The 24563-nt window shown below is 46.4% G+C and overlaps 2 protein-coding genes across 2 annotated transcripts in view; one reads left to right on the forward strand and one right to left on the reverse strand.

The window, feature by feature from the left end:
* Positions 1 to 24563, forward strand: part of capn5b (calpain 5b) — a gene marked incomplete at its 3' end in the record, with an annotated part of 46321 nt that overhangs the window by 15979 nt on the left and 5779 nt on the right. Inside the window, exons 3-6 of the mRNA XM_083927543.1 lie at positions 7892 to 8023; positions 16944 to 17152; positions 18462 to 18654; positions 23605 to 23798. Of these exons, the coding sequence (XP_083783669.1) occupies positions 7892 to 8023; positions 16944 to 17152; positions 18462 to 18654; positions 23605 to 23798 (728 nt within the window). The remainder of the gene's footprint in view (positions 1 to 7891; positions 8024 to 16943; positions 17153 to 18461; positions 18655 to 23604; positions 23799 to 24563) is intronic.
* Positions 14115 to 14600, reverse strand: ompb (olfactory marker protein b; the record flags this gene model as incomplete). Its single annotated transcript, XM_083926691.1, has 1 exon — positions 14115 to 14600. One exon carries the CDS (start codon positions 14598 to 14600, stop codon positions 14115 to 14117), a length of 486 nt encoding a protein of 161 aa, XP_083782817.1.

Below are 24563 nucleotides of genomic sequence, written 5' to 3' on the forward strand. Positions count from 1 at the left end.
CCCTAACCCCCTAACTCTAACCCTAACCCTAACTCTAACCCTAACCCCTAACTCTAACTCTAACCCTAACCCCTAACTCTAACCCTAACCCTAACCACCTAACTCTAACCCTAACCCCCTAACTCTAACCCTAACCCCTAACTCTAACCCTAACCCCCTAACTCTAACCCTAACCCTAACCACCTAACTCTAACCCTAACCCCCTAACTCTAACCCTAACCCCTAACTCTAACCCTAACCCCCTAACCCTCTAACCCTAACCCTAACCACCTAACTCTAACCCTAACCCCCTAACTCTAACCCTAACCCCTAACTCTAACCCTAACCCCCTAACCCCTAACCCTAACCCCCTAACTCTAACCCTAACCCCTAACTCTAACCCTAACCCCCTAACCCCTAACCCTAACTCTAACCCTAACCCCCTAACTCTAACCCTAACCCTAACCCCCTAACTCTAACCCTAACCCCTAACCCTAACCCCTAACCCTAACCCCCTAACTCTAACCCTAACCCTAAACCTAACCCCTAACCCCCTAACTCTAACCCTAACCCTAACCCCTAACCCTAACCCCCTAACCCTAACCCTAACCCCTACCCCTAACCCCTACCCCTAACCCCCTACCCCTAACCCCTAACCCTACCCCTAACCCCTACCCCTAACCCCCTACCCCTAACCCTAACCCCCTAACCCCCTAACCCTACCCCTAACCCCTAACCCTAACCCCCTAACCCTAACCCCCTAACCCTAACCCTAACTCACAATGCTGAGGATCAGAGAGGTCGTGCTCTCAGAGGTTGTTGTGCTCGCTTTTATCCTTCGCTCAGTTGCGTCGAGGCGATATTTATGGCTGTGTTGAAGTCCCAGTGGCAGAGCATGCGAGCATAAAGAGCATCCTCTAATAAAATGCTCCCCCCGCCCCTGACTGCCTCGCATTATCTCTCAGCCTGTCTGTCTTTCTACTGCTGCCCTTCTCCTCCTCCTCCTCCTCCTCCTCCTCCTCCTCCTCCTCCTCCTCCTCTTCTCCCTGCTTCTCTTCCACTGATTTGTGTTTATTTATGTCTTGACCAGAAAAGGGTGGGGCGATATGACGGTGTATGCTGTGAAACAATGGACAGTCTTCAGCTCACAGAGGGTTTTCTTAAGCACTTATACCGTGGTTGGCAGCTTTAATAGATCTGAGTGTTTCAAATTATCTCGGCCAAACGTTTCTCTTTATATAAACTTAAGTGATGAATTGTCTTGACTCCATTTTCCATAGAAAAACACACACTCAGGGATTAGCGTCTCGATTATTTCAGGGCTACACGCTCGAAGGTTAACTGTAACGCGCTTGTGTTGAGTCCATGATGTTTAAAAGTGACGGGTTGATCCGTGACTGTGACTAGTGGTCAAAGGAGCAGCTTTCATTTCACAATAAAAGCCCCATGTTAATTTGTTATTGATCTAAAGTTTTTATTTTGAGGCAGCAAAATGAGGTAATGTCAGGTTTTCATCAGCAGCAACTTACAGTCTCTAACAGCCAGACGTGGCTAACAGTGATTAGCTGGGGGCAGCACGGTGAAGTCATTCAAAGGTCTTTTTTAACCACTAATACTGCTGAAAATAACAGCAAACCTCTGCAGCAGCATGAGACGAGTCCCTACACACAAGTCAAAGCACCAACAACGTAGTTAGTGAAGCCAGAGTTTATTAAAAGACTGTTTAAAGACTTACTTACTGGCCCCTGTACCAGCTCCTCTCATAGTAAAGTCCATTCAAGTCGTAGTAAAAGGTTTGGAAAAGTCCCAGACACTAACTTTCCCTGTAGCAGCGAAATGTCACGTGAGGGGGTGAGGACATGTGTCGCTGAAGGGGCTGCAGGTAGAGGTAGCATCAGACAGAGCATCAGTCTCCATGTTTGGGCACTTTTTGGTGAGTCTGTGGGCACTGAAGAAGAAGGTTGATGCTGCCAACAGAGTGACATTTTTCACTGTGACCTGGAATCATTGAATACTGCATCACGCTGTGTGACTGATGCTCTGGAGGATTCCCCATCACTCATCAACCGCACCGCACTGGACACTGTTTTTCCATGTCCCCAGAATAAATTGGAAGAGGCGACTGATTCATGAATAAATCACCAATGGGCTCCTTCCTTTGGGATTGACTTTGGTAATCCACTTGAATGGACTTTACTATGAGAAGAGCTGGTACAGGGGCCAGTAGGTAAGTCTTTAAAACACTCTTTAATAAACTCTGGCTTCACTAACTACGCTGCTGCTTTGTTGTGTGTGTAGGGACTCTTCTCATGCTGCTGCGACCCAGCCGTCCGCTTACTTGTTGCTCTCCCTTCCATCATCAGCTGCTCTGTTACAATAATGTCAGGCTGAATTTCACCGCATCGTTCGTTGGATTCCTGACGCCAGATTACACGTTTTGCTCTCTCTCTGTCGGCTCTTGGGGCTGCTTGCGTGTCTGGTTGTGTGTTTGCTTGTGCGGCTGATGGATTGGTCTGAGGAGGGCTATGAGGCTGGTTGAATTGTTCTCAGTAGCAGGGTAAATGATTAGGCTGTGCTCAGCCACGATATTCACATTACTTCAGTGTCTGCAGGGCCGGGCAGGGATCGATACTCTATTACTCTTCCACCTGAGCCTACCCGTGGATGCAGGCCACCACAGGGAGCCCTCGCTGCCGCTCAGACTCCACCAATCAATGGGGGGAGGACGTGATTAGAGATCTTAACTCTGCACCGGTCAGACAGAGGATATACAAATATTGCATCACGTAGCTGTGCCCACTTGCACGTACAGACGCACACTTCAGATAGGATGGGCTTCAGTGCTGCCCTTTGTACTGTGAGAGGGGCTTCTGGTAGAGAGTGGAGGCCTCCAGGGAGCACCGCAGTGGCCTCTGCTTCTGATTAAAAGTTTGCATTTGCAGCAATAACCTTTGCACAGTCAGCAAATTACTGACCTTGGTTTGTGACCGCTCTGTGTGTGTGTGCGTGCATGCGTGCGTGCGTGCGTGCGTGCGTGCGTGCGTGCGTGTTTGTGTGTGTGCGTGTGTGCGTGTGTGCGTGCGTGCGTTTTCGTTTCCCACACTTGAACATACACCATTGTGTGTGTATATGCTGGGACCCTTTCTACACATACAGGATGGAGTGAGTTGACAGTCGGCTACACACACACGCACACACGCACACACACACACACACACACACACACACACACACACACACACACACACACACACACACACACACACACGCACGCACCTATGAGGAATGTCTAATCTCTCCACTTCATTTCACTTGCATGTCTTTTAGAGTGCAGGAGGAAACCAGAGGAAAAACAATATACAGCCTTCACACAGGAAGGCTGCAGCTGTCTCAGCGCTGCCGTGTGAAACCATCCATCCACTGTGGTGCTTTCACAGTAATCTGTGTTTTTACAATTCTGTCATAATAGGTTATTTTTGGGGTGGATGAAGTCGTAGTTTGTCTCTGGATAGATTCAATAGATAATGTATTGATTAGGAAATTATGCTAACTTAGTTCAAGAGTAATTGTTTAACCTACAGAATTACAAAACACGTGTAAATCTTAGTTGCTGGAGCAAAAACTGACCACTTTAAATGTTTTGATTTTTCACAACCAACAGCCCAAAACCCAGATATTTTTAATTTACCATGGTATGAATTAAAGAAAGGCAGCCAAGCCTTTTTTGAGAGGCTTGAACCAGCACGTCTGATAAAATCATAATTAATAGATTGTCAAGAAGTGACACTCTGACTGCACACGCTGCTAAAATCCAGAAACGACTGAAGCATCCACACGACGACGCTTCGGGCTAAATTAGAGGGAATCAGGAAGTGCGACATAATAACCTTCAAGGAGCTTAATCGTGACTCAGTTGCTGGATCCCAGTTTCATATGACATACTAACTGTACTCTGTATAAACTAATATATGCTAATTTTCATGCTGTTTTTGCAGTTAGTATAGATTCTTGTTAGCTAGCTAAACTATTGTGTTTGTTTGTGGCACCTGCTAAAGTGGTGAGGTCTGTCCTGTGTTTGGGTTTTCTGTCTTGTGGATTTCCTGTTTTATTTTGAAAGGTAACTCTCCTCTTGTTCCAGGTCACTTGCCCTTCCTCTTGTGTCACCGGTCTGACGTCATTCCCTGATTCCCGATTGTTTCCACCTGTGGTTCCCCTCCCTTCATGTGTATATAGTCCGTGTCTTCCCCTCCCTTCATGTGTATATAGTCTGTGTCTTCCCCTCCCTTCATGTGTATATAGTCTGTGTCTTCCCCTCCCTTCATGTGTATATAGTCCGTGTCTTCCCCTCCCTTCATGTGTATATAGTCCGTGTCTTCCCCCTTCATGTGTATATAGTCTGTGTCTTCCCCTCCCTTCATGTGTATATAGTCTGTGTCTTCCCCTCCCTTCATGTGTATATAGTCCGTGTCTTCCCCTCCCTTCATGTGCATGTAGTCCGTGTCTTCCCCTCCCTTCATGTGCATGTAGTCCGTGTCTTCCCCTCCCTTCATGTGTATATAGTCCGTGTCTTCCCCTCCCTTCATGTGTATATAGTCCGTGTCTTCCCCCCTTCATGTACATGTAGTCCGTGTCTTCCCCTCCCTTCATGTGTATATAGTCCGTGTCTTCCCCTCCCTTCATGTGTATATAGTCCGTGTCTTCCCCTCCCTTCATGTGCATGTAGTCCGTGTCTTCCCCTCCCTTCATGTGTATGTAGTCCGTGTCTCCCCCCCCCCTTCATGTGTGTATAGTCCGTGTCTTCCCCTCCCTTCATGTGTATATATTCTGTGTCTTCCCCCCTTCATGTACATATAGTCCGTGTCTTCCCCTCCCTTCATGTGTATATAGTCCGTGTCTTCCCCTCCCTTCATGTGTATATAGTCCGTGTCTTCCCCTCCCTTCATGTGTATATAGTCCGTGTCTTCCCCTCCCTTCATGTGCATGTAGTCCGTGTCTTCCCCTCCCTTCATGTGCATGTAGTCCGTGTCTTCCCCTCCCTTCATGTGCATGTAGTCCGTGTCCCCCCCCCCTTCATGTGTATATAGTCCGTGTCTTCCCCTCCCTTCATGTGTATATAGTCCGTGTCTTCCCCTCCCTTCATGTGCATGTAGTCCGTGTCCCCCCCCCCTTCATGTGTATATAGTCCGTGTCTTCCCCTCCCTTCATGTGTATATAGTCCGTGTCTTCCCCCCCCTTCATGTGTGTATATTCCGTGTCTTCCCCCCTTCATGTACATATAGTCCGTGTCTTCCCCTGTCTCGTTGCCAGAGTATTTTGTCCGTTATGCCGAATGTTTCCAGCTCGTTTCCACAGCCTTGTTCATGTCAGGAGATCCTAGATCCTCGCTCAGGTGTTTGTATTCCCTGTTTTTCATAGTAAGATTAACTTTGATTTTTTGAATGCTCTTTAGCTCATTCTGTTATCCTCCTGTTCAGAGCGACCTTTTGTTCTGGGTTTTACTGGCTCACAGCCTCACGTTTTGGATTTCAAGAACAGTTTGATCTGCGTACCTCCGCACCAGAGTCCTCATTCCTGCCCAGGTCTGACACACTCACGTGCATCCAACTCTCTCTTTTACTTTTCTAACCCTAGTTGAGTGCTGCGAGTGTGTAAAGATAAAGAGCTGTTAAGTGGTGCTGTGCTTCCCGCTGTCCATGCAGTAATGGCCGAGGTCCCCATCGACCCGCTGGTCCCATAACGCAGAACACACACCGTTCACACCCAGACGACTGCATCCTGAGATATGCAGCTTGTAGTGAGATGAAGTTGTTTTTCGGGCTGTTGTTAACCTTTTATATTAAAAACCAGATATTGGCCCGTCACTGAAATGATGGATACATTTGATTTTATTGAACTTTTATAGTATAAACCAATTTAACGCAGACATTTAAGTCAAACACAAATTAAAATCCTTCTCACGTTTTATGAAGGTAATAAAAACTAGAATGATGCTGCAGCTCGACTGCATATTTTTCCATTTCTCAAGAGAGTGTGTAAGAAGTTTTTGGACATGTTGATCAAACGGTTTCCAAGCCTCAGGCCTCTGGGTGGGCGTTTTCCCATGGCAATGGTTACCAGGAGACGAGCTGTTAAGATCTGTGGTGCACTGACGACTGCAGCACTTTAAAGCTCCGCGTGGACTCTTGATTTCCTCGTCTTCAACAAGCACACACGGCCGGTTGTGTAGCGTTAGGGATACCAGACGTCTGTCCTGAAGACTCATCGTGGTGTTTGGGGGTTTCACCCAGAATGTGGAGGCTAGTTAGCTTAGCCTGCTAACGCTGACTGAATTGAATTCTCTCTCTAAGGAACTAGTAAATCAATGCTTTCTTCTTTCGCTAAAGTTTGGCACAGTGTACCGATGGACCTTCCGCTAAATGTTACTTTTTGTTTATGTTGTTTCAACCCCTGCTGAGTTATCGCCAGCTCCTCAGTACACTCAGTTCTGTGTTTGTCCTGCTTTTCTGGAACTGATGGGGGTCTAAATAGTGTTAGCTGTCTCTATTCCATAGGTCCAGATGTAGGAGTTAAATGTTAACAGGTAGTAATATAAACTTCTTCTCAGTTTATACTGTACGTGTTTATTACTACTTGTTTATACCTTCACACAGCACAGCATATGTATTTTTATATATAAATATATACATGTACATTACCTAAAAAAACTGTTTATCTATGACATTTATGTGACATATTAGAGCGGTACAAAGATGTATCCATCACCGGAGGACACCATGGCAAAGGGAAAGGAGCACTCACAAGCAAAGGTCAGTCAGCTTACCTGACTGATGAGTCTGACAGGTGCGGTGGCGTCCCTTGGTTCAGTGTCCACATACACAGGCTAAAAGTCTTCGCCGCAGTGTGTCGCTGCATGTCGCCCCTCTCTCGCTCCCTCATTTCCTATCAAACCTACAGCTACAGCTACTGATGTGGGTGTTTCTGTCATCGTCATTCCAAGCGTCTTCTCCGTTTCTGCCCGTCCAGCTGTTTCAGACTCTCGGAGATGCCGCAGTAGCGTGGACGATGCATCTATGATACGCATTTTTAAATGAAAACATAGTCGTTTGGATGCAGCCGAAGCAACGAGTCCTTTGTTCTTGTAAGTTACTGTAGAGTTTACTGAACTTATACTGATTTCATAGAGAAATTAATCATTTCAGTGCAACTTTAATGCACTTGTTAATTCATTTTAAGGGAAGTGCAAGTAATCCTCACTTTTTTAACAAAGCCATTGGTTGTGACATTTACGTTGGAGTGTAGCATTGTGTGTAGACAAAGGAGAAGAGGACAGCCTGTCCCTCCACAGCCTGTAGTACTCATCCCACACATTATCACAGGAACCACAGGATGTCTGATTGTGTGTGTGTTTTGTATGGAAGTGGATATGTATGTGTGTGTGTGTGTGTGTGTGAGAGCATCATGTTGTTAGCTGTAATGGAGGTCCGTCTGTACACGTCGTGGATGGAAATGGACCTCAACGCAGCAGCAGCCACGCAGAGATGTGATTTGGTAAATTCATGCAGCCCTCCCTCGCTTGGGCAGAAGATCATGAATATGATACGTGGGTGCATCAGGACAGATGGTCTTTTTCTGATTCATGAATTTGCCTCCATATCCCATTTCAGCTCCTCTGTGTCTTGCATCGTGGACCGTACACACACACAAACCCTTCTTCCATCCTGCAGAGACTACATTTAAATCACTTTCTACCTAAAATGCTTAAAAATAGCTCATCTTGGCTTAAAATATTACTCTGAGCACATTCGGTCCTGTTCTTGGTTATCATATTAGAGAGCTCAAAGCCTCAGATTGATGTTAAAATGAATGAATTGTCAGTGCTGAAACTATGCTGTGTGTGTCTTTCGGAGCGTAGGAGCTGTGTGAGGACCCTCACCTGTTCGTTGATGGCATCAGCGCACACGATTTACATCAGGGACAGCTGGGGAACTGCTGGTTTGTCGCGGCGTGCTCCAGTCTGGCCTCCAGAGAGTCTCTGTGGCAAAAAGTAAGTGTTCTTCTGTGTGTGTTTGTCCATCTTTGTTCTTGTTAATCTCATGCAGGTGTGTCTGAAGTCAAACACCTACCTATCACATCATCAGTTACTGAAACATGTTCACAACACAAAGTGCTACTTTTAAATAATAATAATAAGAAGAATTACATTATTAGTCCCGCAACGGGGGAAATTGAATTTTTTCCCTCTTATTATTAATCATGTTACACACACACAGGCCTGAAATACACACACATGCACAGACAGGACCTATATACATGCAATAAATGGAGAGATGTTAGAGCTGCCAGTGACCAGCGCCCCGAGCAGTTTGGGGTTTCGGTGCCTCGCTCAACAGCACCTCCGCAGTGCCCAGGAGATGAACTGGCACCTCTCCAGCCACCAGTCCACGCTCCATACATGGTCCACACAGGGACTTGAACCAGCGATCCTATGGTTCCCGGCCAAGTCACCTATGGACTGAGCTACTGCCGCCCAATAAATAGTGAATAAGTGTGTTAATAAGAAGTTTCCAGTGCTGCCACTAACGACTATTTTCCTTCTGATTAATCTATCAACTGGTTCGCCAATTCTACTTATTCACAGATTATTTTGTTCATTATTTTGCCCCCTTGTTCGGAAAATACTGAAACGAACAAACTGTTGAGCCTAAGCGCCTCTGTGCACGCTCGTGCCCCCCTTAGCGAAGGCCAGCGATGCGGTGTCCCATGAGCCCATGAACAAAGCTTGAGTGGTGTTTATCGATAGGTGGATTTTTAAACTTTAGACGGAGCCAGGCTCCCACTGTCTCTGCTCCTTATGTGAAACTAGGCCAAACACATCCTGACACGCAGGCATGAAAGTGGTTATAATCTTCACATCTCACTCTCGCTAAAACGCTGAACCGTTTCTTTTCCAACACTGCAGCTGAATTTAAGGCTGACATTAGGCTCTTATATCACGTCTCCAATGCTCACAATGCAAATTGGAACGTTGTTTTGCTTTTTGCTCCTGTGGTGTCAGCCTGTTGTTGTTTGGTTGTGGCCAAAGGAAAACCACACTATAAGGGCCACATCCCCGACTCTCCCATTCAGTCAGACGGCTTTCTCTCACTGAGTGACGGCCTCTGCTGCTGATTCATCATCGTCTTCCCTGAACGGCTGCTGAAAAAGGACAATTTCCAGTCAGACGTACCACAAAAACGTTGGGCGAGGCTCAGCCACTAATGCTCAAAGGTTCAACACCAAACAAAAATCATCTGTTGATTGAACTATTTGGAAGAAACAGCCAAAATCAAACTAATTGAGCTAAAGAAAGTGTTTGAAAAGACTCAACACTTTAACAAACAGGGCCGTTCCCTTCTTATAGAGCCATATAAGAAGAGCGTTGGTGCATATAATGTGCTTGGAGAAGGGAAGTTTCTACATACTCGGTTGTAATTATTCCATATTCAGTGTTTAAGTGTCCATTAGGAGCCATTATGATTAGAAGAAAACACCAGAGGGCTCATTACATCACCTCAAAGCCTCCTTGGTCTCAGCAGACCCCATCAGTCAGGAGAAGCCTGATTGGTGGAGTCTCCCAGGACCGACTGGAAACACTAAGGCTGGATGGATGTCCTGGCGTCTGTCTGCAGTGAAAGTGTTTTTATCAGTATCTTTTTTACTCCAACCAGCAGGGAGTGTCCACGATGTATTCGATGCTAGCGAGGGGCGGGATCAGAGGAGGGTTTATAAATGAATAGAGAGATCGACGGACAATTAGAAGGATAGATAGATGTCCTGCGTTACATACGATGCATGCTGAGGTTTCATCTTAAAATCGAGTTTATTTACACATTTAGGAACAGAGCTCAAGTCTGAACTGAGAGGATCAATCACTCGTGTGTGTGCATTAACCATGAAGCTACAGTCAGCAAGCTTCACTCGACCTGAAGACTGGAAACTGTGGGATACGGTTTAAGTCCATGCTTACCAACACTAACCGGACTCTGCCAGATAGATTGATTCGCATTTGCTCTGCATATCCATCTGGGAACTCTTGTTTGGAGATCTGGGGTGAAAATCCTGGTTTCTGATTGGATAAACCATCTGTCTATCACCAACATACGGGCCAAACCAACCAATCAGCTCACTGAAGCGTGTGACGTGGAGGCAGCGTGGAGGCAAAGCTCAGAAAGGAAACAACATGTGGGTAAAGGAGATTTTCCCTTTGTGTTTAACGTGAATTTACGGATCAAAGGCCCAATTTCAGGAGCCCGGTCCATATTCAACAGAAGGATCCAGAGAACAAAGAGTTAGTGAGCGGCTTGCTCCATAGCTGCTCATCTCATCCGTGGAAGCCTCCATGTTGTTTACACTAAACAGTCGCTTCTTGTTGCGTCACTTAAACCCACCTCAAAACCAACGCTGATCGGTACGGTCCCTTGGCAAACGTCTCCAAATTTTCTCTGCAGGACTTTACCAGACATTTCATACGGACAGTTCATAGTTTCTTATAGATCGGAAGGACATGAAAGTAACCACAGTAACCACAGTTGTTGTTTCCACAGTCAACAACAATTTGATTTATCTCTAAGAACACATGCAAACACTTAAGCAAATGTAAATGCACCTGTAAACACACATGCAGCAATGCCTGGTTCCGGTTCTGACTGCAACATCATTATTTAAATATCACTTACACATGTTAAAAATGTACTTATTGAGAACCAAAGGCCGATCATTTGGTGCCAATGCCTCAAGATGGCAACTGTTACAGACCCTGCAGCACCTCCAGTAGTAAGTAAGTAAGTGTCATTATTTTTTAACTCACCACTGGTTTGCTTTTTTGTAACCAAGTGGGAAAAGCTTTCAACAAGGCACCGTCTCTCCTCAGTAATTGGAAGTGCTCACTATCTCTGCCAACTCCAGACAGAGCGCTGCAGGAACAGAAAACCTGGACATGAGTTAGCGTTTTTAGCATTTCCTGTTCCCTCGTCTTGAAGTCAGCGGGTTGTTTGAGTGGGTTTTTGGTGAGATGCCTGAAATAATAATAATAACAATATTCACATTTTGTTCTACAAGATGAAATGAATCAGTTAAAACTAGTGCTGCCGATCCTCCTCTATAATCCTATTTGAATTTGATCCCTTATGATCCTTAATATTTGAATAATTACTGCATTTTAACATGTATCCATTGTTGGCATGTGACACACTGATGAGAGGACATATTAAAACATTTGCATGAAGATTTTAAGCATAAATCCACTTTTGTTGGTGAACTGTAGTGAGCTCTGGAGTTTCGGGTGTAGGGATTAATCTAAAATGTTTTTTGGCGTCCATCTTGACAGAAGAAACAAAGTGATTATTGAGGTTTAATGGGATTTGAAACAAGATGCCTCGGCCTATCGTAGCGGGACGCTGGGTAGCGACGGACTGCACAGAGAGTGTGTACATATGGGCACGCTAACACGACATCTTCCCCTCTGTTTACTCTCTAAGTCTTGCTCTGCTTCATCGTACAAACACACACGATGATCGTCCAACTCCAATGAGCAGCATGATTACTGATTAAATCCCTTATTTCTACATATGCAGTTTTCATTCATTCATCTTCAACCGCTTGAAATCGGGCGTGAGGCGGGGTCCACCCTGGACAGGACGCCAGTCTATCACAGGACACATAGAGACGAACAGAGACAGACGACCATTCACACCTACGGGTGATTTAGAGTCATCAATGAACCCAACACCTGCACGTCTTTGGACTGTGGGAGGAAACCGGAGAACCCGGAGAAAACCCACGCAGACACGAGGAGAACATGCAAACTCCACACAGAAGGGCCCCAGTCGAGATTTGAACCCTCTCGCTGTGAGGCGACAGGGCTAACCACCCTACCACCGTGTCGCCCATATGCAGTTTTTATCATGGGTTTTTTGTTCTTGTTTTGGAGGGGGGGTGCACTCCTTGTCAGTTGCTGTCTTGCTAAGAGAAATGCCGCTTGTCAAGTCGAGTCAATTCTCTTCATGTAGCTCAATATCACAAATCACAAATTTGCCTTAAGGAGCTTTACAGCATGAGACACCGTCTGTCCTTGGTCTCTCGCTTCAGATAAGGAAAAACTAAGCCCAAAAAAACCCTTTAAAGTGTAATTCTGGCGCAAAATCATCAAATAATCCATCAAGACAGTTTTTTTCATGTAACAACTATTAACGGACAAATCAAGGAGAGTCGCTAACAGCTGGACGTGGCTAACAGTGATTAGCTCGGGGCAGCAAGGTGAAGGCATTAGAAGGTCTTTAACCACTAATACTGCTGAAAATAACAGCAAACCTCTGCAGCAGCATGAGAAGAGTCCCTACACACAAAACAAAGCACCAACAGCGTAGTTAGTGAAGCCAGAGTTTATTAACTTACCTACTGGCCCCTGTACCAGCTCCTCTCATAGTAAAGTCCATTCACGTGGATTACCAAAGTCAATCCCAAAGGAATCCTGATTAAAGAAACAATAAATAATGTGTTGATTTAGGAGCTTTAGAGGTGCTGGTTCGAAGATACTGTTACCCTTGGACACAGCCAGGCTAGCTGTTTCCTACCGTTTCCAGTCTTTGTGCTAAGCTACGCTAACCGACTAACCTCATCTACCGCTCCACCAGGAAGCAAATTAACTAATTTCCCAAAATACAGCCTTATCAGACGAAATTGAAAACACCAAATCCAAATGGAAAATACACAGTAGTGCCTTATTTAATCATCCTGCAGGCCTGATCTGCAGCCTGAGACCCCTTCTGTATGTTTTTGGTTTGTCATTTGAAATCGGACCACAGCTGATGAAGTGCCTCCTATCTGAGTCAGTTTATTGGATCCAAACAACAGTGGAAAAGTGTTTGTTAAAGCAGCCTTTGTGCAGAGATGTGCGTCTGTGTTATTGGCCACCAGCTTCACTTCCTATGAAAGCACAACAAGTCTCACAGGAGCAGACACTGTTCCCCACTGAGACCTGCTACTTCAACAACATTGTTATTTTATTCTGCTTTTGTCCATTAATTACCTGCAGGTGCCTTTTCATTCAGCTCCGGGGGCTGTTGTATCCGCTGATACGGCCTTTCTTAGATCATAATTATTATTCAACACCGTATATGTTGAAATGTTAGCAGGGTATATTTGTTTATCATCACTTAAGAATAAGATGACAAGAAGACTAATCTCTCCCACGGCTGCTCCATCTGTTTAACTTACGCCTGTCAAGGGTGACGGGCAGGAGTGAGGGGAAGGACACAAAACCAATGAGGGGCACTCGATAAGGATTTACATGCATTCAAAGCCGGATCGATTTAACGAGACTCCGGAGAATGTGCGGAGAATGCTTTGACAGCTCAGGTGACGAGTTAGTTACATGCTTTCTACCAAACAAGAAAGGGAGTCTAACACCTCCTGACGTCTCAGTTATTTTCCTTTTCTCTCACACCCCATCTGACACGTCTGCGTCTTCTCATTCACACAGTCACGGTTACCGCTGCGGTGTAAAAGCCGGGAGTCTTCAGGAGGAGGGGGAGGAAACCCGCGCGCCTCCCCTCTCTCTTGTTTGTCAGGGTCACCATGCAAGACGGAGATGGATGAGGCAGCAGGAACCTGTTTCCCTGTCCGCTGGGGAATATACTCAAGCGCACACACCTACAAATACACACTGTCTCTATCCAGTATCTCACCTGAGACTCATTTCTATCGAACCCGTCAGGGCTGGCTGTTGTCAAAGAGGAGTCCAGGATGAATACAATTGTAGCTCAACACACACACAGAACGATCCGTGTTCAGACGTTGGTTAAGAAAACGCAGATACACCCTTTGTGATTTGTTTTTGGGATTTATTTGTATTAAGCTATATTTAACATCATAGGATACAAAGAGACAAATAAACACCCTTTTATGAGCAACAGGTTCAGTGACAGTGAAAAAGGAGTCGAGTGGAGTCTTGTCCTCACAGGTTTCTCCTCTTCTGCTGACACAAGAGGAAGTCCTCCATCCATCAATCCATACAGGAAATCTATGTTTAACCTAGCTTCCTAAACTAAGCGCACACAAGCACAGAAAAAAAGTTTGTAGCAACCATCTCTCCGGTCTCAACTATCCTCCTCTGTGAAGGCGATGGAGCAGTCAACAGTCTCAGGGCTGCAGCCGTCTGCAAACGCAAACAGGAAGTACATCACCTTCCTTACCTTAGCCAGATCGGCGATCCTCTCGCCAAACTCATGCGCGTCCGCCTCGTAGCACTGGATGGGCGCGTGTTTGCCCTCACCTGGCGCCCTCCAGAAAGCCCCGACGGGCTCAAGCAGCTGACGCGTCATCAAGTGGGTGAGGTCGGGCGTCCAGAGCTGCGACGTGGCCGTGACGGTGAGGCGTCCCGTTTGGGCCAGCCGCACCACCCAGCGCGAGAATCGGAGCGACTGTCGGGTGAAGTCCAGCCGGTACACGGCCTCGTTGGGCAGCAGCAGGCGCTCACCTTCCTGCCTCTTCTGGCCTCGCTGCTGCAGGGACTGAACCCGCAGGCGCATCACCTCCGTCAGCTCGGTGTCCGGCCGGAAGGGCAGCACCAACTCTGTAGACATGCTTGGACGGCACACCGCAGCAGGCCGAGAGGTTGATACCAACTGCAAGGCTTGATTAGATTGGCAGCTACGTTGAAACTAAGCTTGTTCACCTCCTCTCTGTCCCCTTCCTTCAGTCCTCTCGAACTCTGTGCTCCTGCCTGCAGGCTTGTGCAGTGTGCATGTGTTATTGTCTGTAGCATCGATGGGAGAGGGTGGGTCTGACACAGAAGTACAGATTAGCAGAGGTGCTAGGCAACAAGATCTAATGACATTTGCAACCCCAGCACAGGGTTTGCCCTCAGGGATCTGTGCCTAATACTGTTTGTCACACATTTGTTTGTCTCTTGTTTTCGCTTGGCTACACATCGTTGACTCTAATACCATGAAGTGCTGTATTACCACAATCCTGGAGGTGAGCATGTAAATGACAAAACCGTTTTGTCAGAGTAGGTAAACCCTTCTACAGTATGTTAGCGCTGGGCTCTTTTAGGTGAGTGGGAGGAGGGAGGAGTGATTTAAAGCCTCTTTATTCCCCTCGGTGTGCATACTTACAGACAGCCGGGGAATAAAGAGGTGCCTTCTGCTTGTGTTCCTGGTCAGTCGTCAGGTCACTTACCTACCAGAGTTCAGGTGCTGCATAGCGACACTTGGCCCAGATGAAAGCTGAGATAGATGGAGCCTTCGCTGTCTCGCCCTCCACAGTGCAGAGTCAGAGAGAGTAAGCAGTAGCAGGGTGGAGTGCAAGAGAGATTGCCTCCCGAAGGATAACAAAATGACTCCTAGGTTTCTGTTGTGCAGGTCTTTTGTTTTTTCCTCTTTTCCAAAGGAGCTGTTGCTGCTTCAGAGCCGCTCCCCCAGAGAGGCTAGATTCTTTCCATGGGCAGAGTGTCACCTCCTGGAGAGAGGTTTGACAGGAACTGCTGTTCAGTTAGCACACCTTGACATCTCCAAGGACACCCGCTGGAGCACTGTCACTTAATTCACATGAGGTGTCGCTCACAGCATCATTTGCAGCTTTTATAGCATGCCCTATTCCTACTGGTAGAGGTTCCACTGGTGGCCTGTCACAGGTCGCCTCTGGGTCGGGTGCCCTGTTACGGCACTGAGTCACAGTGGGATCATGGGAGAGCAACACTTCATCACTTTTAAAGAGCAATCACAACACAACATAATGCAGAAATGTGTGTGTTTACAGCAGCAGACACTGTAAAACTCACTGTGCACTACCGACGAAAAGTAACATAATGCTGATGTATTCTGGCAAAATCAAGCCAAAGCTTTGCAAATGTAACTATAAGGAGAACTAAGGAGAGCAACAAAGGAAAGGGACATAAATAATATAAATAAATACTTATAAAAGGAACTTACTCAACGTAAAATGTTCCCGCTGTCTTACAGTCTAAACACAAACAAAAAGGGTCTGAACACTCAATAAAACACATGCAGCAGCCGCTCCTACGCCTACATGAGTGTGCATCTGCTTTAACAACATCATCAATTTGAGTTAGCAGTTAATGACAAGCTCAGTTTGTAGTAGACTACGTTAACTATAACTACACGATCAGGAAACAAGCAGTGTGAGGACTGGATGTGGTCCGTGTTTGCTCGCCCAAACACCACATGGAGGGATCTCAGGAACCAATCACCTGGCAGGACTGGAGTGACAGCAGCTACGAGAATACAGAAACATCACAGTATCGACAATGCTGTAACCTGAGATGAGGGATAACAAATGCAGTGACACTGCATCTTTGTAACCTGAAAAAGGTTGTGAACCCGTTACGGTTTAACCTCTTAGTATGGCGCCCCCCTTTTTCAGAGAAGGGGGGATGTTCAGGGGGAGATAGCAGGACGAGTACTGTAGATGGCACATAGAAGTGGTATGTGTCTGCACCAAATCATCTGTATTTTGCTGATTTCTTTTATCTCTCAGCTACGGGTCCGATTCCTGTCACCTGCGTGTTTTGAGATTTGATGTGAACGCGTTGTTTGTTGTTTACCACCCTGGTCAAAATAACAACCCTGGTTCACAAAATGGAGCCTGGGTTATTGGAGTTTTCACTTTACCACAGCAAATGCAGGCAGCTGAAGCACACACACACACACACACACACACACACACACTACAGTTATTACCCCTCACCCATGTCCTATTACAGTGGGATTTATGACTGAGGGAGCCAAGGTGATAAATTTGTCCCCTAATCCTAAATGCATCAGCAGACATGAGAGTACGCTGTCTCACTCTGGCAGCCCACTCCACCTTGACATTATTTATGCTCCGTGGACCACCGCCTGTTTATTTGGCTTACCTGCCCTCTGCTCTCCTTCCTCCCCCCTGCCCACCCTTCTCCCCACCAGGTCATTCCCGACTGGAAGGAGCAGGAGTGGGATACAGAGAAGCCAGAATCGTACGCCGGGATTTTCCACTTCCGTTTCTGGCGCTTCGGTGAGTGGGTGGACGTGGTGATCGACGACCGGCTACCGACTGTGGACAACCAGCTGGTCTACTGTCACTCCAACGACAGCAACGAGTTCTGGAGCGCCCTGGTGGAGAAGGCCTACGCCAAGTTAGTATCTGGGCCGACAAAAAAGAGAAGAAACACCAAACAAAACCTTACATTTCAGATATTTCCTCAAGTATCTCAGATAAAATTTTGGTTTTATCATGTTTATTTCATCAAGATACGATTCCACTGAAAGATGATAGATGATTAAATCCCGCCCTAGCGTCAGCTAAATTTATCTAATTTAATGTAAATTTCACTTATTATTTTGTTTTTTAAAGTATCTGAAAATATAGAAAAATGTCCGACTTCCCCCAATCCAAGGTGATGTCTTCAAATGTCTTTTGTTTTCTGACCAACTGAACCCAAAGATATTCAGCTTAGGACGCACTCACACTGTCCATCCGTACCGTGCCCGAACAGGTTTCACGGGTAAAGTCTAGTTCATTTGACCAGTGTGAGTGCAACCGTACCGCGCTTAGGAGCGGTACGGTTGCCGTCCACAGCCCGTTTGGGGGAGGTGGGCTTTTGTAAAGCACGTCTGCACATGTATGAGCACAAGCATGTGCGCCTGTTGGGACATAGAAAAAAGAAGGAGGAACCATGCGCGGACATTTCAAACAATGGCGGTGAAAGGTTCACGTTGGTGTGATGCGGAGGTGGAGTGTTTACTGCAGATTTGGTCGATGAAAAGATTCAAAAACAGTCGACAAGACGCACAAAAACTCCGAGGTCTACGGAAAGATCTGGAAACAAAGCCACGCATCGCCATGACGTCATCAATGCGTGTGACGTGTTACGGCGTGATGACGTATAGGCAGCAAGAAGCATTCTCCGAGGCCCAGGTAGTGTGAGTACAAACGGGCCTGGAGGGGGGGACAAGGACCCTAAAGCACGGGGCACGGGACGCACAGTGGGAGTGCGCCCTTACTGTTCAATCTATTCTTACTTTTCCGGCATGTTTACACTTTTCTTAAGTGTATGTCACACTAAAATGTAAAAGGAATCCACCAGGTGTTGAAACTCCTCAATATTTAATTGTCATGTACAGGAGGAAATGATTTGCTGAGCTTCCTGCCTGTCGTCATCGCTCTGATTCACTTGCATTGTTCATGCTGCGTTCAAGTGCCATGGGAAGTCTTTGACAGGCATTCCAGTGCATTTTGCCTAGCTGGAGGTCCGAAACTTTGGACTTCCTATGGCAGTGGAACGCAGCATTTCTCTCTCAGCGCATGTGTCGGGGGAAGAGGGAGTGTCAGAGGTCAGGCAGGTGGAGGAGGGTGGGACTTTTGGGTGGAATAGCTTTAAATAACGCAACAAACTCATCAAAAATGATTTTAACACAGCCCAACTCTCTTCCTCTTCCCGTCAGGGTGTACGGCTGCTACGAGGCTCTGGATGGGGGAAACACGGCTGATGCGCTGGTGGATTTCACGGGTGGCGTTTCAGAGCCAGCGGACCTGCTGGAGGGTCAGATGGCAACAGACGAGGTGGCCCGAAACCAGCTGTTTGAAAGAGTTCTCAAAGTGCACAACAGAGACGGCCTCATCAGCTGCTCCATCAGGGTGAGACTAGATCCTCTTTTTTAGGTAACACATGACCACTCAGGTTAAAATTCAGTGTAGTACTTCTTCTGGCTGATCCATTCAACAGGTAGGGTGGGGATACTAGTGTTGGTATTGTATGCTAACTTGAGCTGGCTAAATAATGCTCAGAAGTGGGGCTGGGAAAAACTTGCATGGCTATTTTCAAAGGGGTCCTTTGACCTCTGACCTCAAGATATATGAAAAAAAATTGGTTCTCTGGGTCTCAACAAGTCTGCCCCTTACAGACACACCCATTCGATGATCGTTAGGACAGTTTGTGGCAAAAACACGCAGTTTTTCTCCTGCAGTACAAAGTTTATACATCTCATCTCATCTCATCTTCAGCCTCTTATCAGGGGTCGGGTCTCGGGGGCAGCAGCTCCAGCAGGGGACCCCAAACTTCCTTTTCCCGGGCCACATTAACCAGCTCTAACTGGGGGATCCCGAGGCGTTCCCAGGCCAGTGTGGAGATCTAATCTCTCCACCTGGTCCTGGGTCTTCCCCGAGGCCTCCTCCCAGCTGGACGTGCCTGGAACACCTCCCTAGGGAGGCGCCCAGGGTTCATCCTTACCAGATGATCCTGAACCACCTCAACTGCCTCCTTTCAACGCAAAGGAGCAGCGGCTCTACTCCGAGTTACTCACAGATGCTGAACTTCTCCCCCTCTCTCTAAGGGAGACTCCAGCCCCCCTCCTGAGGAAACACATTTCGGCCGCTTGTACCCGCGACCTCGTTCTTTCGGGTATGACCCAGCTTTCATGACCACAGGTGAGGGTAGGAACCAAGATTCTGAAATGGTGTGTTTGAATATTTCTGCATACTGGGGTTCATGAACAGTGTTGAAGGTCATAAACTGGGTCTGACTGTAAAGATGAGATGGATTCAGTGAGTCCATTGTCTTCATGTGTGATGACGTTAGTAGTATAGTCGCTGTTTCATTGTAGTGAGAGCATTTGATAGTTCTCTCACACCAATATACGCTAATAAAATGTTAAATATTAAATGATGGGCTAATGAATCAGGCCTAAATTAATTTAAATCTTCTTCTTTTTTTAATGTCCAGCCTCTGCATAATTCTGTAGTGGATGACCTCTGGTGTACCGTCACGTTAGCAGCTCTGTGAGGCTGTGATTAAGCTCAGTGCTGCTCTGAGCTAAATGCTAATATTTGCTAATTGCCTCACAAACACAAAGTACAGCTGAAGCTGACGGGAATGCAGAAGTTTCAGACGGATTGAATTTTTAACCTGATGATGGTGTTAGATGAATATTCATGAATGTGCCAATCCATCATCTAACATTTTAACGCTCCAGTAAACCACAAAGATGCTCTAACGTGGAGTTTAGCAGCATTTCAGTACCTGTTCCCTGAAAATTCACCAATCCACCAACGCTGACCCCCTTGTGCCCCAGAGCCCCTTTAAGAACGAGAGCATTTTAAAACCCAGGGATGAAAACACTCTTGTCTGGTGACTCCGTGGAGACACTCGCTGCAAAGACAGCAGCCTCATTCACATCCAAATCTCTCCAGAAAGTCCTTCTACAACTTTTCAAAGAGGCTCTTCAAAGCGTCGCAGTAATGTGTTTGAGATAACTTGAGGTGCACGCACAAATGAATGATTTGAAAACTTCTGATTTGTTGATGTTTGAGTGCCTTTTTCCTGTCCGAAGTGTCCGCATACAGCCCAGGTGTTGTAATAGGTGCTTGTCACAGGGAAGCACACGTACTGATGCGAGGATAATGGCAGATTTGTGTGTGAACAAGATACAAGAAGAAACCCCTGTGTGTGCGGTGAGACTGATGTTTTTATAGAAAGCAAAGCAAAGCGGCTTATCTCTGTTTTTGATCGACCGAGAGAACCGGGAGCTGTGAACAAAGACACACAAAGTTCCCTTCAGTATCGAGAAAAGCGTTTTATTGTACAACATTAAAGCCTCGCTTATTGCAAGTGTGTTTCTCAAAGATCCTAATGAATAATGCTTTAGGCCTTCAAGGCAAATTATTCATGCGCTTGCCCGCGGAGTGTTTCTGGTGAACTCGTGTCGGCTTGTTAAGAAAACAAGTGCACGCCGTCTTATGAGTTTCCACTGTTTTGGCCCTTTAGTGCTCTCTTGTCTCACGCCAGTGCTATTCCCCGACGTCCCGCTCCAGTAACAGCTACTTCACAATCCCCTTTTTTTTTTTTGTGATTCAGAATCCGGCGCACTTCAGTTTGTTAAATGATACGGCTCTTTTATATGCATGAGTTTTTACACCGGAGGGTCCGCTGTTCAACTGCAGGAGTAATGAGAGCTCCGAGACCGTGCAAAATGTATTTCCAGCCTTATCCGTTGCTGTTGATACTTTAGCTCGGGTTTTTTTTTTCTTTTTCAATCATAAATAGTTTTCTTGGGATGCATGAATTCTCTACGCCCGTCCTCAGGGAGACCCTGCGTTTACTGAAGGACGCTGATTCAGGGATTGGAGTAGTCTTCTGCGATCTGTCTTTCTCTTTCTGTCTCTACTTTCTTTGACGAATCAGGTGGGAATTACCTGGAGACACTCTGAGATCTTAGACCTACTCAAAACGGACACACACGAATTAACTTGCACGCCTGGTTTCCATGTGTTTTTCCCAAAGACGTGACTCACAGTGACTCTCTTCTGGCTGAGCATGAAACTCTGCAAATAAAACTGAAAATATATGATTCTTTCACAAAAAGTTAAAAATACAAGCCTGTGTACATAAACATTAACTACAACTTCCAAGTAGGGATGGGACAGTAATCGAAATGTCAAATTTGAATTTCACCTCATCTCATCTTCAGCCTCTTATCCCGGTCAGGTCTCGGGGGCAGCAGCTTTAGCAGGGGACCCCAAACTTCCCTTTCCCGGGCCACATTAACCAGCTCTAACTGGGGGACCCTGAGGCGTTCCCAGGCCAGTGTGGAGATCTCGTCAGCCTCCTGAGAAAACCCATTTCGGCCGCTTGTACCCACGACCTGGTTCTTTGGGTCCTGACCCAGCTTTCATGACCACAGGTGAGGGTAGGAACCAGGACTGAGCGGTAGATCCAGAGCTTTGCCTTCCTCAGCTCTCTTTTGGTCACAACGGTGCGGTAGAGCGACTGCAGCTCCGCCCCCGCTGCTCCGATTCTCCGGCCAAACTCACGCTCCATCGTCCCCTCACTCGTGAACAAGATCCCGAGGTACTTGAACTCCTTCACTTGGGGTCAGGACTCATTCCCTACCTGGAGTAACAATCCAACAGTTCCCTGCTGAGAGCCACGGCCTCAGATTTAGAGGTGCTGATCCTCATCCCATCCGTTTCACACTCGTCTGCGAACCGATCCAGTGAGTGCTGAAGGTCACTGACCGACGATGCCATCAGGACCACATCATCTGCAAAAAGCAGAGACGAGAAATTTTAATTTGCTTCCATATATTAAAGCTTGTTTTTCACAAAGGCGTGTCCTATTTGTTCCTGTATATTATAGTTCCTTTTTTTTACCAGAGTTTGAAGGATATCTCCATAATTATCATTATTGGGCTGTGTATCATGAATCTGACCATGGTAGTCATGACATGAAGTTTGAAAATCGTCCCACGCCTGATCCAAAAGTACATTTCTGCAGAAACCTCCAATCACAGAGTTTAAATGTACGTAACGTGCGCTGCTAACTCGGGGTGAAAGCTAAAGATTTTGGCGTTGGGAAAACTGAAAACACAATCCGCAGCTTAAATCTATTTCCTTATGGATCCTGGGTTAGTTTTGGATCAAACGTATCATTTCTTTTACGCAAAACCTCTAAGAAAAGGGGAAACAGGTGGAACTGTGGCTAATAGTCCTGTCCAGGGTGTACCACGCCTCACGCCCGATGTCATCTGGGATAGGCTCCAGCCCCCCCCCAATCGGTTGAAGATGAATGAATGAGTGAATGAATAATGTGGATACTAAAATGACATGAGCCCAGTGTGGACCGTCCTGGTTTGGACCTCCGTGAACCCGATCAGCTGGTATTTCTGGTGCTCCTTTATGAAACCAATGTGTCAGAACTCAGTTAAGTCGTACATTAATGTGTCCCGTCCGTCTGTGCAAGCGTCTGTGTGACATATTCATCAGGCTCTCAGTTGATGCGGGGATAGCAGTGTATGAAATGTGCAGTGTAACTCCTCACGAATAAAAGCTGAGTGCACTGAACACATAATTACTGGATCGAAGAACCCATTTTCTGATAACACTGTGTAATGACTCTCCCCTCTTTCCCTCCTTCCATCCGCTGCCTTTGGATTCACAAATGGCGCATTGCTCAAATTCAAAAGTGTACCCCTGTTATTGTAAATCTGTTGGTGAATGTGACTGCTTGAGATCTGTGACGTTGCCGCGTCTCAGCAATTACTTTAATGAACACAATGTTTTCATAATCGATAGTAATGAGGGCTGCAGCTGTCAGTTATCTTAGTAATTGTGTTTTCTTATTCCAACGGTTAATCAAGTGATTAGATAAGACAAATGTACAAAAGAGAAAGTAAGACAGGTCTCTTTAAATAAACAACCAGGTTCCTTTTTGGAAAAATCAACATTTATGTTGCTAAAATTTAAAGCCACAGTGTTACAAAACAAAGTTTCATGCAACAGCTCAACAATAAATCACATTGTCCCCAGTTGGAGTCCAGCAGGGGACCTTTGTTTCCTCAGTCTCTCTCTCCATTTGCTTTCCTGTCATGTCTCTACTCTTTGTTAGAAAAGAACAGGTTTCAGTTCCCAGACAAACACAAAGGCAAAGCTTTTTTGTGCAGTTTCCAGTGAAGCGACGTGCCTTTTACTAAACCTCTACCTGTTTAAAATTTCCCAGGAAACTGTGCCAGCCTCCCTCTTCCACATATTTCTAAAGATCCACAGAAGCATCCATTTCCAACCCCTGAACCTCCCTTTGTTGCCGTTTCCCAGGCGACCACGATAGAGGACATGGAGGCGCGGCTGGACTGCGGCCTGGTCAAAGGCCACGCCTACGCGGTGACAGACGTACGGAAAGTGCGGCTAGGTCACGGACTGCTGGCCTTCTTCAAATCGGAGAAGCTGCAGATGATCCGCATGAGGAACCCCTGGGGGGAGAAGGAGTGGAGCGGCCCCTGGAGCGACAGGTAAGTCACACAACACTGCCCCCTGCAGACGCGGAGGAGCGACTGCAGCTCATCGAAGCTTTTGTCATTGAGCCTTCTTCATCCATCTGTCTTAATTTTACACTTGATCTAGGGGAGTCAGAAAAACAACATCTTTGTCCTTTCATGTGTGACCTTGATGCGGCCTGCACCAATTCAGCCACTTTCACTAATTAGATTTTGAAAATGTCAAAGCGCGCTGCTCCCTTTTGTCTCCCAACGTTTGACACACTGGTCTGGAAGAGGTTGTGTGCATGATGGATGAGAAACGACAAACAACCGAAGACCAAGCCCATAAAAAAAAAATGTGCAAAACGTAGACAGGAAAGCTGCACAATGGGAAGATGTCATGTAGACAATGACAAATGGAGATGCAATCAAGCTAATGGGCCGCAGAGCAAAGACGAATGGCTGATTTCAGCCCTGTCGGAGCGTCGCTTCTTCGGAGAGAACAGTGCAGTGCAGCTCAAATATCATTTCCCCGAGACCTCACGCTGTTCCTTCTCGAAAAAAGAGTGTTCGATTCCAGTTTTGCTTTCTGCATTACACTCCTTAGGGGGGGGGGGGGGGGGGGGCGACGATAGGTAACGCTGAGACGGAGGAGTTGCTCCCCCTGCATCTCTCTGCGTCTGAACTGTTCCAGACTCTGTGAAACAAACAGGGAGGTGGTAAAGCCGGATCATAATGGAGTCTGAATTATTGATAAGGCCGAAAAGAGAGAGAGAGATGTTATTAAAGAGTCATCTC

The sequence above is a fragment of the Echiichthys vipera genome (assembly GCF_963691815.1).
Source record: "Echiichthys vipera genome assembly, chromosome: 14".
Classification (NCBI taxonomy): Eukaryota; Metazoa; Chordata; class Actinopteri; order Perciformes; family Trachinidae; genus Echiichthys; species Echiichthys vipera.